Source organism: Zea mays, chromosome 7, assembly GCF_902167145.1.
Source record: "Zea mays cultivar B73 chromosome 7, Zm-B73-REFERENCE-NAM-5.0, whole genome shotgun sequence".
NCBI lineage: Eukaryota > Viridiplantae > Streptophyta > Magnoliopsida > Poales > Poaceae > Zea > Zea mays.
Window position 1 is genome coordinate 145,514,515 of NC_050102.1, and position 16,134 is coordinate 145,530,648.

At 45.5% G+C, this 16,134-nt stretch overlaps 1 protein-coding gene and 1 long non-coding RNA gene across 2 annotated transcripts; one reads left to right on the top strand and one right to left on the bottom strand.

The window, feature by feature from the left end:
- Window positions 1–271: 271 nt before the first annotated feature.
- LOC103633022 (uncharacterized) lies at window positions 272–1,305 on the bottom strand. Its single transcript, XM_008654713.4, has one exon. The coding sequence runs from the start codon at window positions 871–873 to the stop codon at window positions 619–621; it is 255 nt and encodes an 84-aa protein (XP_008652935.1). The 5' UTR covers window positions 874–1,305; the 3' UTR covers window positions 272–618.
- Window positions 1,306–1,417: 112 nt separating this feature from the next.
- On the top strand, window positions 1,418–3,370 carry LOC103633021 (uncharacterized). Its single transcript, XR_556285.3, has 2 exons — window positions 1,418–2,220; window positions 2,729–3,370. It is a non-coding gene; the product is annotated as an uncharacterized lncRNA (long non-coding RNA).
- Window positions 3,371–16,134: the final 12,764 nt, after the last annotated feature.

A 16,134-nucleotide genomic window follows, 5' to 3' on the forward strand; every position in this document is an offset into this window, starting at 1 on the left:
GCGTGTACTCACAATTTGACGAGCGGGTGCGGGTTGCACTTGCACGTCATCAAAGCTTAACAGCAACTACTTACTCCACTAACAATACATTATACATACATACTCCTATATAGAAGGTAGAAGCAAAAGCAGCAGCTAGCACAAGAAAGACACATCTTCCGTTGACCAGATCAACGACAGATGCCTCTTCTTCTCTATTTGACGATAGAGACGAAAGTTAGGCACGTCACGTGTATTTTTAAGGGAAAAAATATGTATGTATGCAAAACGGTTTACATAAATACTTGCACTATATAGCTCAATTCATGACCTTATTGAAACAACGACATATATAATAATAATGTAAAAGAAAGTACAAACCAAAGCGTTTGCGCACACAGCCTAACATATATACTCCACTACTAGCTAGCAGTACGTGTCGATCTAGTGACGACGACGACGACAAAGGTATGAAAGAATCATATCTAGTGTATAAGTGCGTGCTCTTAATTAGCACTTTAGTACAATCATATTTGTACTATCATCACAGCTAGCAGAGAGAGAATCTATACAAAAGCTCCATACGTACGGCGGTACGCCACCATCTGCTCGCTAATGCTTGGCCAATACGTACGTACGCTAGTGACCGGGGCCCTTCGGGCTGGGCCCGGCCGGCAGCCTGGCCAAGAGCATCTCCACCGTCTCCACCACCGCCGGGTACACCTGCCGCAGGTACGCGGGCGTCGTCGTGGCCGTGGCCTCCTCCTCCTCCCCGCCGCCGCCGCCGCTCGCTGCAGGCGCCGGCCTTGCGGCGCTCGCGCACGCAGTAAGGAAGGCGAGCGCCACCAGCACGGCGACGAGGGCCGCCGCGAGCTGCCTCGACGACAAAGCCATGGCGCGCGCGCGCGCGCTCAGCCGCCGGTGGAGCTTGATCTATCCAATTAAGTAGTGGACTGGAAGATCGAGCTTGTTAGGCCGCCGGCCGGCCTTGGGCGCTAGCTTGGGCTTTTGATCGGCGCGTGCGTGTGGGTTTTGGCAGCTGGGCGAATGTGCGCGAGCTGAGTCGTTGTTGGTGCCGATTGATCGATCGGTGCGGCGCACTGCTTTTATAGAGCTAGCTAGGGGTCGGTCGGTGGCGCTGCGCGCAGTAGTGGCGGCCGGGGGTCGGTTGGATTTTGATTGGATCCTGACGCGGTTGCTGAGGCATGAGGTAGCTAGCCTAGCTACACGGTGGAAAGGGAGGGAGCCGCCGTGGTGTGTGAGCGCGTGATGTGCACTAGACTAGACGAGAAGAGACTGGTGGTGACTGCTGGAGGATCGGAGCCGGCCGGCGAATGTCGCGTCCCGTGGACGACGCAGCTTCGTAGTGACTCGCGTGCGGCATATGTGCTCTGTGTTGACCACGCATCTCTTATATTAAAAGCTACGGGGATTCTTGGTCCCTCGGAGCAGCCACGTCGCTCAGAAAATGTTAGTCGTTCGATCTCAACACCCGATCTCTCTCAACGTCCGATGTTTGAATCAACGCGATGGTGCACAAGCCCAACGCTCGCTTCGCTCTTTCGTCCTCGCGAGGCTGCTGCCCACCACCAGCGTCTTCTCTCTCCCGTCCTCGTGAGGCCACCGCCCACCAACGCTACCGCTGCGTCCTACATCGTCTCGCCCTCGCCCACCTCGTCGTCCGGAGCTTCGCTCTCCCATCCTCGCGAGGCTGTCGCCCACCACCGCCGCCTTCTCTCTCTTGTCCTCGCGAGGCCGCTGCTCAATAAAGTTGTCGCCGCATCCTGCATCCCCCTCGCCCTCGCCCACCACCGCCGCCTTCTCTCTTCTGTCCTCGCGTGGCCGCTGCTCAATAAAGCTGTCGCCGCATCCTGCATCCCCCTCGCCACCTTGTCGTCCGGAGGACCTAGCATCCAGATCCGTCGCCCGAGCTGCTATACCCGCCGGTTGTCACCATCTATTTATTCATTGTTAGAAACTTGGGTTTAGTGCTCAGGAGATTTCCACATGTAAGATTTTCATCTACTTGAGAAGATATGGCAGAGACATACCTTTGTTATTTTGAACTGAAACATTGTCGAACACTGTTAGGTGTCCATCGATGTTGTTGGTGTTAGGTGTCCATCGATGTTGTTGGCCTGGTAGATGAGTGGGTTGCTCGTTGTTTTGAAGAACTTGATTATGTAAATGTAAATTATGGGGAAATGACACTTTGCTGACGTGATGAAAGATCTTCCATAGGTAATTACTCTGGTAGCCATAAATTTTCCCTGTGGAAGTGGGAAGTTGTGTAACAAGATGGTTTATAACATCTATACTCTATATTGTTACTGAATACAACATGTAGAAATTTATTGGAAAATTCACTTTTGTTAATTTAATAGAAAATCCCCCAGGTTGTTGTACCAAAGACTTACCATAGATACACATCTAGAAAAGTTCTTACCACACAAGAGAGAGAGAGAGAGAGCACATAGGACGATGTTGGACCATTGGTCAGTGTAGGAGTCATTTGCTATCTGAAATAGGTTAGTTTGGAAATCATTTCTTTACATCTTATAAATACTATCCACATCTTACATGATCGAACATATGCATGCACTCACTTGCTGAAGGTAAGGAATAATGCTCTTCAGTCTTCACCATCTTTTCCATAGTATTCCTGTCTTACATGATTGAAAATATGTGTGCACTCATGTCACCTTTTTTAGAGAAAGTATCTTCATGCTATATTTATTGTTATTTGCAGTTGCTTGATACTGGGTTCTTCCACATTGATCCACATCTAGGCAATATGATCAGAACACCTGACGGAGATTATGTTGCAGAACTGTATCAACTCCCTCTAATTTTATGTTATATTATATTTGGTAGGAATTTCTACTGGGTCTGAAACTTGTAACATACAGTTTTCTGAAGATCTACGAAAGATAGTGGATACTTATCAGATGAGTGCTTGCACTGCCTTTCAAGTCATCCGACTAATCGCGATTAGTCGGGCTGGTCGGTTTAGGGTGGCCGATTAGGGAAGCCGACCCGATCAGAACACCTGGTCGCCCTGGTGTTGATGAATTTCAGTTGGATGAAGATCTTTAGGTCACTGGTAGTGTGGTAGTAAGTGTTTCTTTGCTGTTTTGAACACCTGCATTACTTTAGGGTCATTGGGAGCTACTGTTTTAAGTTGGATGAACAAATGTCTTTTCTTAAATGAGTATTGCAGAATCAATGTTTTCAAGTCGGACGACTTGCTGGTCGTTCTGGCTGACCGACTAGGGCGATTAGTCGGACGACTTGGGTGATTAATCGTGATTGGTCCAAACCGACTTGGACGATTAATCGCGACTAATCACGATTAATCGGACGACTTGAAAACATTGCATAATTCATGTCATGTTTACCCTTTATATATAGTTATCTACTATGTTATATACTCTATACAAATATGGTCTTATATACCATATATACTCTATACATATGTCCTAGATGAACAAGACGACTAGTGATGATGTATGGGAGGGCGGTTTAGAACGACGACGGGGGTGGTTCGGTGGTGCGCGAGTCAACAGAAACCGGGACTGGCCGGGAGGGAGGAGGGGTACCGGACAGATATGTCCGTACTTTCTCTCGTCCTCGTCGCTTCCTCCACGTCCGAGATTGGCATGCAGCGTATATATGCCCGCATTTTAGCCACTTTTTTTCACAAAAATTTACTTAGACCCCTATAAAACTTATTTCCCATTTTGGACCCGATAGTCGGCGTCATAGCCTACAGCGTCGAGGTAATACAGCTCGGCGCCGAGCTCTGACGTGGAGCTGGCAGCTCCCGGCGGCTAGGGCTGACGTGGCGCCGACGCGGCCTCGTAGCTCTGCGCCACAGATCTTGGCGCCGAGCTACGAAGGTCTATAAAACGGTCGTGCTGCTGGCCGAGAAGTGCTCATCTCCCCTCAATTCAAAACTTCGTCAAAGTTGATCTATTCAAAGTTTCGAGTTGGAATACTTCGTAGACCAATGTATGTGTCTCACTGATTCGTTTTGTATATTGAGTTGTAATTTTTCGATTATTAATTTCCATTGTTGCTCCTAAAATATATAGTATAATTAATATGATGACTACATTCAATTTGATAGTTTCTGAAATCCGGTTATAAAGTCTATTAGGTACATGTGTTAATTATAATAGCTTCTTAGATGAAAGACATGTACCGTGAGGCGTTGTGGCAGAAGAGAGGTCGTCCTTGGAAGTTATATCTGGGCGTATCTAGTAAGGATGCTCCTATTCCTCCTGAACTTCCTGTGACTGTGGCAGACTGGCTTGGGTATGTCAATCCAAACATCCAGACACGGCTGCTCGCTGCTTCTAACTTTGTGGCAGTTTTAACGTACGTAGCTTATGACTTGTGACTTAATATTGTTTACTAGATGTGTAATAATGCTTCGTTCCATTGTTTTAGGAGCATCTGAGGTGTTTCTTTTTCCAGTGGATCAACGGTCCTGATAAATTTGACCCTCGATATCTTCTTTTCGCTAATTGGTTGTATGGAAGGACTAGTCATGAGCGTTTTAAGCGTTGGGTACCTCCTCCCCCGAATCCTCCACCAATGACGGATGCGGAGAAGGAGGTAGCAACAGAAAGAAGAATGGAATCGCTGCCTTGATGTGATTGCGGAGATCGTGTTGTCATCGACAAGGACACTGCGAAGCACTTCGTGTGTCCGAACATTGATTATGTGAGCCCATAACAAATGTCTAAACTTTTGTTAATTTTTGCAAAAAAAATACAAAATTATTCTCCTGCAGCCATACAGGTGGCATGAGTGTCATTTCAGAGAGTGGTTGTATGGTCCTTTGTCCCATTGGCCAGAAGCAGAGGTAAAGGAAAAGAAAAAAATGAGTGGGCGGAAGAGTTGAAGTTTGATCGAGTACTCTGCAAATATGGTATTGAAGCTAAGTATGGATTAGTTCCTTCCGAGCTTGGTGTTGGCTATTTTTGTAGACGTATGGTAGATTACGATGAGGTTGGTATTTATTTATTGTTTCCACTAGCTTTAATGTTACACCTACTCTTTTTTGTAGGAGACGAGAAAATGCAGTTGGGAGAGTTACGACGACAAAGGAGAGGTGGTGCGCACAATAAAGTTTAAGAGACTAATGGGACAGAAGATTCGTTGTGGATCTTAGCTCGTCAATTCGTACATTAATGATCGCATACATGACATACGTAGGTACGCGAAATCTGCGAGTTTTGACAGCCCGATGCGTGCAGAGCAGAGGAGGTTGAAGGCGGCAAATGAGAAGAGAACACAGGATGCAAGGGAATGGGAGGCGGCTAGAGCCTAGAAACAGATGTTGGATAATCTTGATGATCGTCTCAAGGGAAGTGAGAGAAAAATGATACTAAAATTTTGTTTGTACAATTTATTTATCCTGACTTTGCAAACTTATTTTTCTAATTATATTTGCAGAGATTGGATGTGGCGTAAACTATATCGCAGATGAGGCACATGCAAGATACGTTTAGGAAAAAATGGCGACGGTGAAGCTGATGGTGGAGGACGACGACACATCTAGGCTGAGTGAGCTTATCGCTCTCGCAGAGGCAGGATTACAATGGGGAAGAGGAGGGCGACACATCAAGGTTGAGTGGGCTCATCACACTAGCTGAGGCAGGATTACATGCTCAAGAGGAGGAGGACGAGTTTATGTCTCAGGCCGCTGAAGAGGTAGATGCGGCTTATTACAAGCAGAAGTGTGATGAGGCAGAAGCTGAGGATGAGCTATTCTCCCAAGCTGCAGATGAAGCAGAAGCCAATTATTATAATAGAGCTGCTGAAAAGTGTGATGCAGGACAAAGCATGTGGAACGAGGTTGTCGTTAAGGATTGCGCGACGGATGACTCTGAAGATGAGTTACTTATAGATTGTGATTCTGATTGAACAAACTTGTAGCCTGTTATGTAGTACTTTCATATCCAAAATGTTTTAGAATCTTAGTGTTTCAAAACCGTATTGTTTCTATTGCATTGTCATGTTTTTCTATTTCACAAAAAATCACAAGAGTTTCCCTTGTTTTATTAGCAACCACAGTTAAAATAATCACATATTATAAGACATCAACACATATCAGCATATAATACATCACACAATAACACAGAATATGACAAAATCCACATGACATAGTTCTTAATACAATGTCCACATCACAAAGTTTTCAGCATGAGTCCACATCATAAAGTTTTCAGCATGAGTCCACATCACAAAGTATTCATTTCCTCCTAGTCTTACCCTTGACCTTGGCCCCAAGAGCGTCGGTGCCTGGAGTGTAAGGGTCACGTGGACACCGTCTACGTGGTGTGAGCTGTGATGACTGAGTTGTGGGAGCGTCCTGCAGCTGTGATGGTCCAATCTCGTCCTGACCTGCGGCGCCAGCGTCGTCGTCGTCCACGTCTGCAAACGTATCCCACGTCGATCGCGAGGAGCTATGTCCAGTTGTAGATGGTCCAACTGTAGAAACGGGACGGTGAACGTCCGTCTGCATAGGAGGCACAGGCAGTTGCACGTCAACGCTCGCTAGGGACCGACATCCACAACGAGCCGCTACACGACGAAGGCGACGTGATACCCTCTGTAATTGAAAGTTGAGTTACACACATATGTTAGAATATACAAATAATCTCAATTTTGATGATCTTAAACTTTCCGGTTTCCTTCTGCCTTCGGGCACATACCCTCCAATTACATTCCGACACCTCGCACACAACTGTGTAACGACGCTGTGCATACGAGTGTCTCACCTTGAACGACCTCTTGCGGTTCACATAATATTCATGTAGCCATCGTCTCAGTGTAGGCAAGTCCTTGAAAAGTAAGCCTACCTTAATCTCAATGTTGTCGGCGTTATCCAGAGCCTCTAGCAGTTCATCATCACGTCCTTCTGCGTATGCACCTGTGGAATGACTTAGACTGCTAAATTCATGTACTCCAGGGTCATGCTCGGGACACAAACGTCTTATGAGTTCAATTTCTTGCTCGGTCATTTCTTGAACCGGACGGTCATCATCAGAATCTAAGGCTCGTGCAACCTCATATGGCTCCTCCTCATCCTCAATCTGAACATCAACACTATTTGATGCCCTGTATATGTTGTCCATATTGTATGCTACGGGCACATCAAGATAAGCACCATTATCTAGTTGTGGAGATCATGCATCGCGTCGAAGGAGGAAATACTACATTAAAAAGTCTAACCAAATGAAATAACGATGGATATGAACAACATGTTAAAGACACTTACTAGGATGATCCTGAATTGGATCCTGGGTCAATGGGATCTCCTGGGGGGTACCACCGGATTAGAAGCCCCACAAACTGAAAGGGAAATGTGCCCTTGGGCCATTTCTAAGTATTTTGGTGATTAAGTGTCCAACACAAATGGTTATGTGTTAATCTATGCCAAATGGTGGACAAAGTGCAAATCAATACAAAGGTATGATTCTAGACTTAGTACATTGATTTTTGTGTACTAACATATTTGTCTAAGTGCTAGAATCAGAGAAAAGACATTTGGAAAAGAGCTGACAGTGTGCAGCTAAAGGCAGCTTCGGTCTGGGTGCACCGGACTGTCCGGTGGTGCACCGGACAGTGTCCGGTGCGCCAGGCTGGCTCTGGTAAACAGTCCCCTCTCGGGACTCGACAGCGGTGTACGGCTATAAATCACCGGACTGTCCGGTGAGCCATCCACGGCGAAGTTGTCGCTCTCAGGAAGCAATCAACGGCGTACGACTATAAATCACCGGACTGTCCGGTGGTGCACCGGACTGTCCGGTGAGCCAACGGTCGGCCGCGCAATCCGCGCGTGACGCGTGGCCGGGCCAGCGCTCTAAAGGGGGCACCGGACTGTCCGGTGCGCCAACGGCTCCAAAACGTCAACGGTCGACTGCGCCAGAACAGGAAAGAAATCTGCACCGGACAGTGTCCGGTGGTGCACCGGACTGCTCGGTGCACCAGTCAACAGAAGGCAAGATTTGCCTTCATGGATTGCTCTCAACGGCTCCTAGCTGCCTTGGGGCTATAAAAGGGACCCCTAGGCGCATGAAGGAGAACACCAAGTATACTCTAAGCACTCTTGATCATTCACACTTCATCTTTGCGCACTCGATTGGCATTCTTAGTGATTTGAGCTCCGTTCTAGTGGTGAACCCTGTGTTATTCAATAGAGCTCAAGTCTTGGCTGTGTGTGTGCGTATTGCTGTGGATTTGTGTGTGTTGCTTCCCTCCCTTACTCTAGTGCTTTCACTTTGATTCTTATTGTAAGGGTGAGAGACTCCAAGTTGTGGAGATTCCTCACAAACGGGAAAGAGTAAAGAAAAAGGAACACTGTGGTATTCAAGTTGATCATTGGATCACTTGAGAGGGGTTGAGTGCAACCCTCGTCCGTTGGGACGCCACAACGTGGAGTAGGCAAGTTTTGTACTTGGCCAAACCACAGGATAAATCCTCGTGTCTCTTGTGCTTGCTTTCACTGTGTCAATTGTGGTTCACAAGAGCTCTCCTTAGTCACCTGATGTTATTGTGCTAACACCTAATCAAGGTTGTGGTTTTAAGTTTCAAGTTTTTACAGGATCACCTATTCACCCCCCTCTAGGTGCTCTCAATTGGTATCGGAGCCGTTCTCTTCAAGAAAGGGACTAATCGCCCGAAGAAATGGATCCTAAGGGAAAGGGGATGGTGGTCAACGACAATGAGAAGGAGTCCATCTTCAACGAGCCAAGGGACGACAAAGTCAATGACTCTAGCTCGAGTCAAAAGAAGAAAGACAGAAAGAAGAAGAGGCGACAAATCTTCCTCTTCTCAAAAGGACGACGAATACAAGGAGAAAAAGAAAACGGTTAACTCGAACTTTTCTTTTGATTATTCTCGTATTCCGCATAATTCAAATGCTCATTTGCTTTCCATTCCACTTGGTAAACCCCCACACTTTGATGGAGAGGACTACAGATTTTGGAGTCACAAAATGCGTAGCCACTTGTTTTCTCTTCATCCAAGTATATGGGAGATAGTAGAAAATGGGATGCAATTTGATAGTTCGGATAACTCCATGTTTATCAATGAACAAATCCATAAAAATGCACAAGCTACTACTGTTCTTTTAGCATCCTTGTGCAGGGAAGAGTACAATAAGGTGAGCGGCTTGGACAACGCCAAGCAGATCTGGGACACCCTCAAGATTTCGCATGAGGGGAACAACGTCACCATGCTCACCAAGATGGAGTTGGTGGAAGGCGAACTAGGAAGGTTCGCAATGATCAGGGGAGAGGAGCCAACTCAAACATACAATAGGCTCAAGACCCTGGTCAACAAGATAAGAAGCTATGGAAGCACGAGATGGACGGACCACGACGTCGTCCGACTCATGCTAAGGTCCTTCACTGTCCTTGATCCTCATCTTGTAAACTCTATTCGTGAGAATCCTAGGTACATCAAGATGACGCCCGAGGAAATACTCGGAAAGTTTGTAAGCGGGCGAATGATGATCAAGGAGGCGAGATACATTGATGAGGCGTTGAATGGCCCAATCTACGAGCCTCAAATTGTTGCTCTTAAAGCAACAAGTAGCAGGGAGGCGCTACCTAGCAAGGTGGCGCAAGTTGAGGCGGCCGGGCTAAATGAAGATGAAATGGCCCTCATCATCAAGCGCTTCAAGACAGCGCTCAAAGGACACAAGGAGCACCCCAACAAGAGCAAGACGAAGGGGAAGCGCTCCTGCTTCAAGTGTGGTAAAGTTGGTCACTTTATTGCTAACTGTCCTGATAATGATAGTGACCAGGATCAAGAAAAGAAGAGGGAAAAGAAGAAGACTTACAAGAAAGCGAAGGGCGAGGCACATCTTGGCAAAGAGTGGGGCTCGGATTGCTCTTCATCCGACGACGAAGGACTTGCCGCCTCAGCTTTCAACAAATCATCCCTCTTCCCCAACGAGCATCACACCTGCCTCATGGCAAAGGAAAAGAAGGTATATACTAGGAATACTAGTACATATGCTTCTTCAAGTGATGATGAATCTAGCAATGATGAAATAGACTATGCAAGTTTATTCAAAGGTTTAGATAGAACTAAAATTGATAAAATCAATGAATTAATTGATGCTTTGAATGACAAGAATAGATTGTTAGAAAAGCAAGAGGATCTTTTGTATGAAGAGCATGATAAATTTGTAGATGTCCAAAAATCTCTTGCTTTAGAAGTTAAAAGGAATGAAATGCTTTCTTGTGAATTATCTACTTGCCATGAGACTATTTCTAGTTTAAAAAGTGTTAATGTTGATTTAAATGCTAAGCTAGAAGTAGCAAGTAAATCTAGTTCTTGTGTAGAACATGTAGTGATTTGCAATAGGTGTAAGGACTTTAATGTTGATGCATGTGTTGAACACCTTACTTCTATTGCAAAACTAAATGGTGAAGTGGCTAGTCTTAATGCCCAACTTAAGACTAGCAAAAATGAATTTGATAAACTAAAATTTGCAAGGGATGCCTACACTGTTGGTAGACACCCCTCAATTAAGGATGGACTTGGCTTTAAAAGGGAATCCAAGAACTTAACAAGTCATAAGGCTCCCATCTCCGCCAAGGAGAAAGCGAAGGCACCTATGACAAATAGTGTTCAAAAGAATCATGCTTTCATTTATAGTGATAGAAAATTCTCTAGAAATGTTTATAGGAATTATTCTTATGATTCATATGCTATGCCTGCTTCTAGTTCTTCTATTGTGCATGATATGCCTAGAAAAAATGTTATTCATCACATGCCTAGGAGAAATGTTGTTCATGTACCTAGGAAAGAAAGTAATGAACCTTCTACAATTTATCATGCTTGCAATGCTTCCTTTGCAATTTGTAGAAAGGATAAGAAAGTGATTGCTAGGAAATTAGGGGCAAAATGCAAGGGAGATAAAACTTGCATTTGGGTCCCTAAGGCTATTGTTACTAACCTCGTAGGACCCAACAAGAGTTGGGTACCTAAAACTCAAGCCTAATTTGCCTTGCAGGTTTATGCATCCGGGGGCTCAAGCTGGATTATCGACAGCGGATGCACAAACCACATGACGGGGGAGAAGAAGATGTTCACCTCCTACGTCAAGAACAAGGACTCCCAAGATTCAATCATATTCGGTGATGGGAACCAAGGCAAGGTTAAAGGACTAGGAAAAATAGCAATTTCATCCGAGCATTCCATTTCTAATGTGTTTTTAGTAGAATTGCTCGGATATAACTTGTTGTCCGTTAGTCAACTTTGTAATATGGGTTATAACTGCTTATTCACAAATGTAGATGTGTCTGTCTTTAGAAGGAGTGATGGTTCATTAGCTTTTAAGGGTGTACTAGACGGCAAACTTTATTTAGTTGATTTTGCAAAAGAGGAGGCCGGTCTAGATGCATGCTTAATTGCTAAGACTAGCATGGGCTGGCTGTGGCATCGCCGTTTAGCACATGTGGGGATGAAGAACCTTCACAAACTTCTAAAGGGAGAACATGTGTTAGTTCTAACAAATGTGACTTTCGAAAAAGATAGACCTTGTGCAGCTTGTCAAGCAGGTAAACAAGTGGGAAATGCTCATCACAGCAAGAACGTGATGACCACATCAAGACCCCTGGAGCTGCTGCATATGGACCTCTTCGGACCCGTCGCCTACCTGAGCATCGGGGGAAGTAAGTATGGTTTAGTAATTGTTGATGATTTTTCCCGCTTCACTTGGGTATTCTTTTTGCAGGATAAATCTGAAACCCAAGGGACCCTCAAGCTCTTCCTAAGGAGAGCTCAAAATGAATTTGAGCTCAAGGTGAAGAAGATTAGGAGCGACAACGGGTCCGAGTTCAAGAACCTTCAAGTGGAGGAGTACCTTGAGGAGGAAGGAATCAAGCACGAGTTCTCCGCTCCCTACACATCATAGCAAAACGGTGTGGTGGAGAGGAAGAACAGGACGCTCATTGACAAGGCAAGGACGATGCTTGGAGAGTTCAAGACGCCCGAGAGGTTTTGGTCAGAAGCCGTGAACACGGCTTGCCACGCCATAAACTGGGTCTACCTTCATCGCCTCCTCAAGAAGACTTCGTATGAGCTTCTAACCGGTAACAAACCCAATGTTTCATACTTTCGTGTATTTGGGAGTAAATGCTACATTCTAGTAAAGAAAGGTAGGAATTCTAAATTTGCTCCCAAAGTTGTAGAAGGGTTTTTGTTAGGTTATGACTCAAATACAAAGGCGTATAGGGTCTTCAACAAGTCATCGGGTTTGGTTGAAGTCTCTAGCGACGTTGTATTTGATGAGACTAATGGCTCTCCAAGAGAGCAAGTTATTAATCTTAATGATGTAGATGAAGAAGATGTTCCAACGGCCGCAATATGCACCATGGCGATTGGAGATGTGCGACCACAGGAACATCAAGAGCAAGATCAACCTTCTTCCTCAACAATGGTGCAACCCCCAACTCAAGACGATGAATAGGTTCATCAAGAAGACTGGGTGTTGGCCATGCAGGAGGAGCTCAACAATTTCAAGAGAATCGAAGTTTGGACACTGGTGCCACGTCCCAAGCAAAACGTTGTGGGAACCAAGTGGGTGTTCCGCAACAAACAGGACGAGCACGGGGTGGTGACAAGGAACAAGGCACGACTTGTGGCAAAAGGTTATGCCCAAGTCGCAGGTTTGGACTTTGAGGAGACTTTCGCTCCTGTGGCTAGGCTAGAGTCAATTCACATATTGTTAGCCTATGCCGCTCACCATTCTTTCAGGTTGTTCCAAATGGATGTGAAGAGCGCTTTCCTCAACAGGCCAATCAAGGAGGAGGTGTACGTAGAGCAACCCCCCGACTTTCAGGATGAACGGTACCCCGACCACGTGTGTAAGCTCTCTAAGGCGCTCTATGGACTTAAGCAAGCCCCAAGAGCATGGTATGAATGCCTTAGAGACTTTTTAATTGCTAATGTTTTCAAGGTTGGGAAAGCCGATCCAACTTTATTCACTAAGACTTGTGATGGTGACTTATTTGTGTGCCAGATTTATGTCGATGACATAATATTTGGTTCTACTAACCAAAAGTCTTGTGAAGAATTTAGCAGAGTGATGACTCAAAAGTTTGAAATGTCGATGATGGGCGAGTTGAACTACTTCCTTGGGTTCCAAGTGAAGCAACTCAAGGACGGCACTTTCATCTCCCAAACGAAGTACACGCAAGACTTGATCAAGCGGTTTGGGATGAAGGACGCCAAGCCCGCAAAGACTCCAATGGGAACTGACGGACACGTTGATCTCAACAAAGGAGGTAAGTCTGTTGATCAAAAAACATATCGGTCTATGATAGGTTCCTTGCTTTACTTATGTGCTAGTAGACCGGATATTATGCTTAGTGTATGCATGTGTGCTAGATTTCAATCCGATCAAAGGGAGTGTCACTTAGTGGCCGTGAAGCGAATTCTTAGATATTTAGTCGCTACGCCTTGCTTCGGGATCTGGTATCCAAAGGGGTCTACCTTTGACTTGATTGGATATTCAGACTCCGATTATGCTGGATGTAAGGTTGATAGGAAGAGTACATCAGGGACGTGCCAATTCTTAGGAAGGTCCCTGGTGTCTTAGAGTTCTAAGAAACAAACTTCCGTTGCCCTATCCACCGCTAAGGCCGAGTATGTTGCTGCAGGTCAGTGTTGCGCGCAACTACTTTGGATGAGGAAAACCCTCCGGGACTTTGGCTACAATCTGAGCAAAGTCTCACTCCTATGTGATAATGAGAGTGCTATCCGCATGGCGGATAATCCTATTGAACACAGCCGCATAAAGCACATAGACATCCGACATCACTTTTGAAGAGACCACCAGCAAAAGGGAGATATCGAAGTATTTTATGTTAGCACCGAGAACCAGCTAGCCGATATCTTTACCAAGCCTCTAGATGAGTCAACCTTTTGCAGGCTGCGTAGTGAGCTCAATGTCTTAGATTCGCGGAACTTGGATTGATTTATAACATACATGTGTTTTATGCCTTTGATCATGTTTCTTTATGCATTTTTGTTGCTTAATTATGGTGCTCAAGTTGTACAAGCACTCCCCGGACCTCACAAGTCCATTTGCAAGTGATGCACATATTTAGGGGGAGCTGTAATACAACTTGACCCTTTGAGACTAACCATGTGTTTGAGCCTGCTTGATTTAGTCTTAAAGGTGGATTGAAAGGGAAAGATGGACTTGGACCATGAAAGACTTCCACTGCACTCCGATGAGAGGGTAACTTACTCCAAGTCCATCTCCATGTCTCTTATTGCCTTTTGCTCTTAATTGACAACTTTGGTGAGGCACTGAGGTTAAAAGGGCCAAGATTGATCCCGTTTTGGTGCTTGATGCCAAAGGGGGAGAAAATAAGGCCAAAGCAAGAAATGGATCAGCTACCACTTGAGAATTTTGAAAATAATAGAGTTAGAGTTTTTGTTTTGGCAAAATTCTCTTAATGTCTCTTCTTGTCAAAATTTGGTCTCTTGTGGGGAGAATGTTTGACTATGGGAAAAAGGGGGAGTTTTTGAATCTTTGATCAATTTCTCTTGGAATACCTTCTCTATGCCTCAACAAGTGAATTTGACTTAGAGATAGAAAATTGAGTTTGATTTGCAAAAACAAACCAAGTAGTGGCAAAGGATGATCCAAATATGCCAAAATTGAATCAAAACAAATTCTTGTTTTCATTTGCATTGATGTTACACTTCTATATGTTGTTTTTTGTTGTGTTGGCATAAATCACCAAAAAGGGGGCGATTGAAAGGGAAATGTGCCCTTGGGCCATTTCTAAGTATTTTGGTGATTAAGTGTCCAACACAAATGGTTGTGTTAATCTATGCCAAATGGTGGACAAAGTGCAAATCAATACAAATGTATGATTCTAGACTTAGTACATTGGTTTTTGTGTACTAACATATTTGTCTAAGTGCTAGAATCAGAGAAAAGACATTTGGAAAAGAGCTGACAGTGTGCAACTAAAGATAGCTTCGGTCTGGGTAGACCGGACAGTGTTTGGTGCGTCAGGCTGGCTCTGGTAAACAGTCCGCTCTCGGGACTCGACGGCGGTGTACGACTATAAATCACTGGACTGTCCGGTGAGCCATCCACGGCGAAGTCGTCGCTCTCGGGAAGCAATCAACGGTGTACGACTATAAATCACCGGACTGTCCGGTGGTGCACCGGACTGTCCGGTGAGCCAACGGTCGGCCGAGCAATCCGCGCGTGACGCGTGGCCGGGCCAACGGTCTGAAGGGGGCACCGGACTGTCCGGTGTGCACCGGACAGTGTCCGGTGCGCCAACGGCTCCAAAACGTCAACGGTCGACTGCGCCAGAATAGGAAAGAAATCTGCACCGGACAGTGTCCGGTGGTGCACCGGACTGTCCGGTGCACCAGTCGACAGAAGGCAAGATTTGCCTTCCTGGATTGCTCTCAACGGCTCCTAGCTGCCTTAGGGCTATAAAAGGGACCCCTAGGCGCATGAAGGAGAACACCAAGTATACTCTAAGCACTCTTGATCATTCACACTTCATCTTTGCGCACTCGATTGACATTCTTAGTGATTTGAGCTCTGTTCTAGTGGTGAACCCTGTGTTATTCAATAGAGCTCAAGTCTTGGCTGTGTGTGTGCGTATTGTTGTGGATTTGTGTGTGTTGCTTCCCTCCCTTACTCTAGTGCTTTCACTTTGATTCTTATTGTAAGGGTGAGAGACTCCAAGTTGTGGAGATTCCTCACAAACGGGAAAGAGTAAAGAAAAAGGAACACTGTGGTATTCAAGTTGATCATTGGATCACTTGAGAGGGGTTGAGTGCAACCCTCGTCCGTTGGGACGCCACAACGTGGAGTAGGCAAGTTTTGTACTTGGCCGAACCACGGGATAAATCCTCGTGTCTCTTGTGCTTGCTTTCATTGTGTCAATTGTGGTTCACAAGAGCTCTCCTTAGTCACTTGATGTTATTGTGCTAACACCTAATCAAGGTTGTGGTTTTACGTTTCAAGTTTTTATAGGATCACCTATTCACCCCCTCCTCTAGGTGCTCTCACAAACGCCGCAAACAGGACGAGAAATCTCACACTCGTTCAGGCCCGATTGAGCATCGAGCACAACAACCACT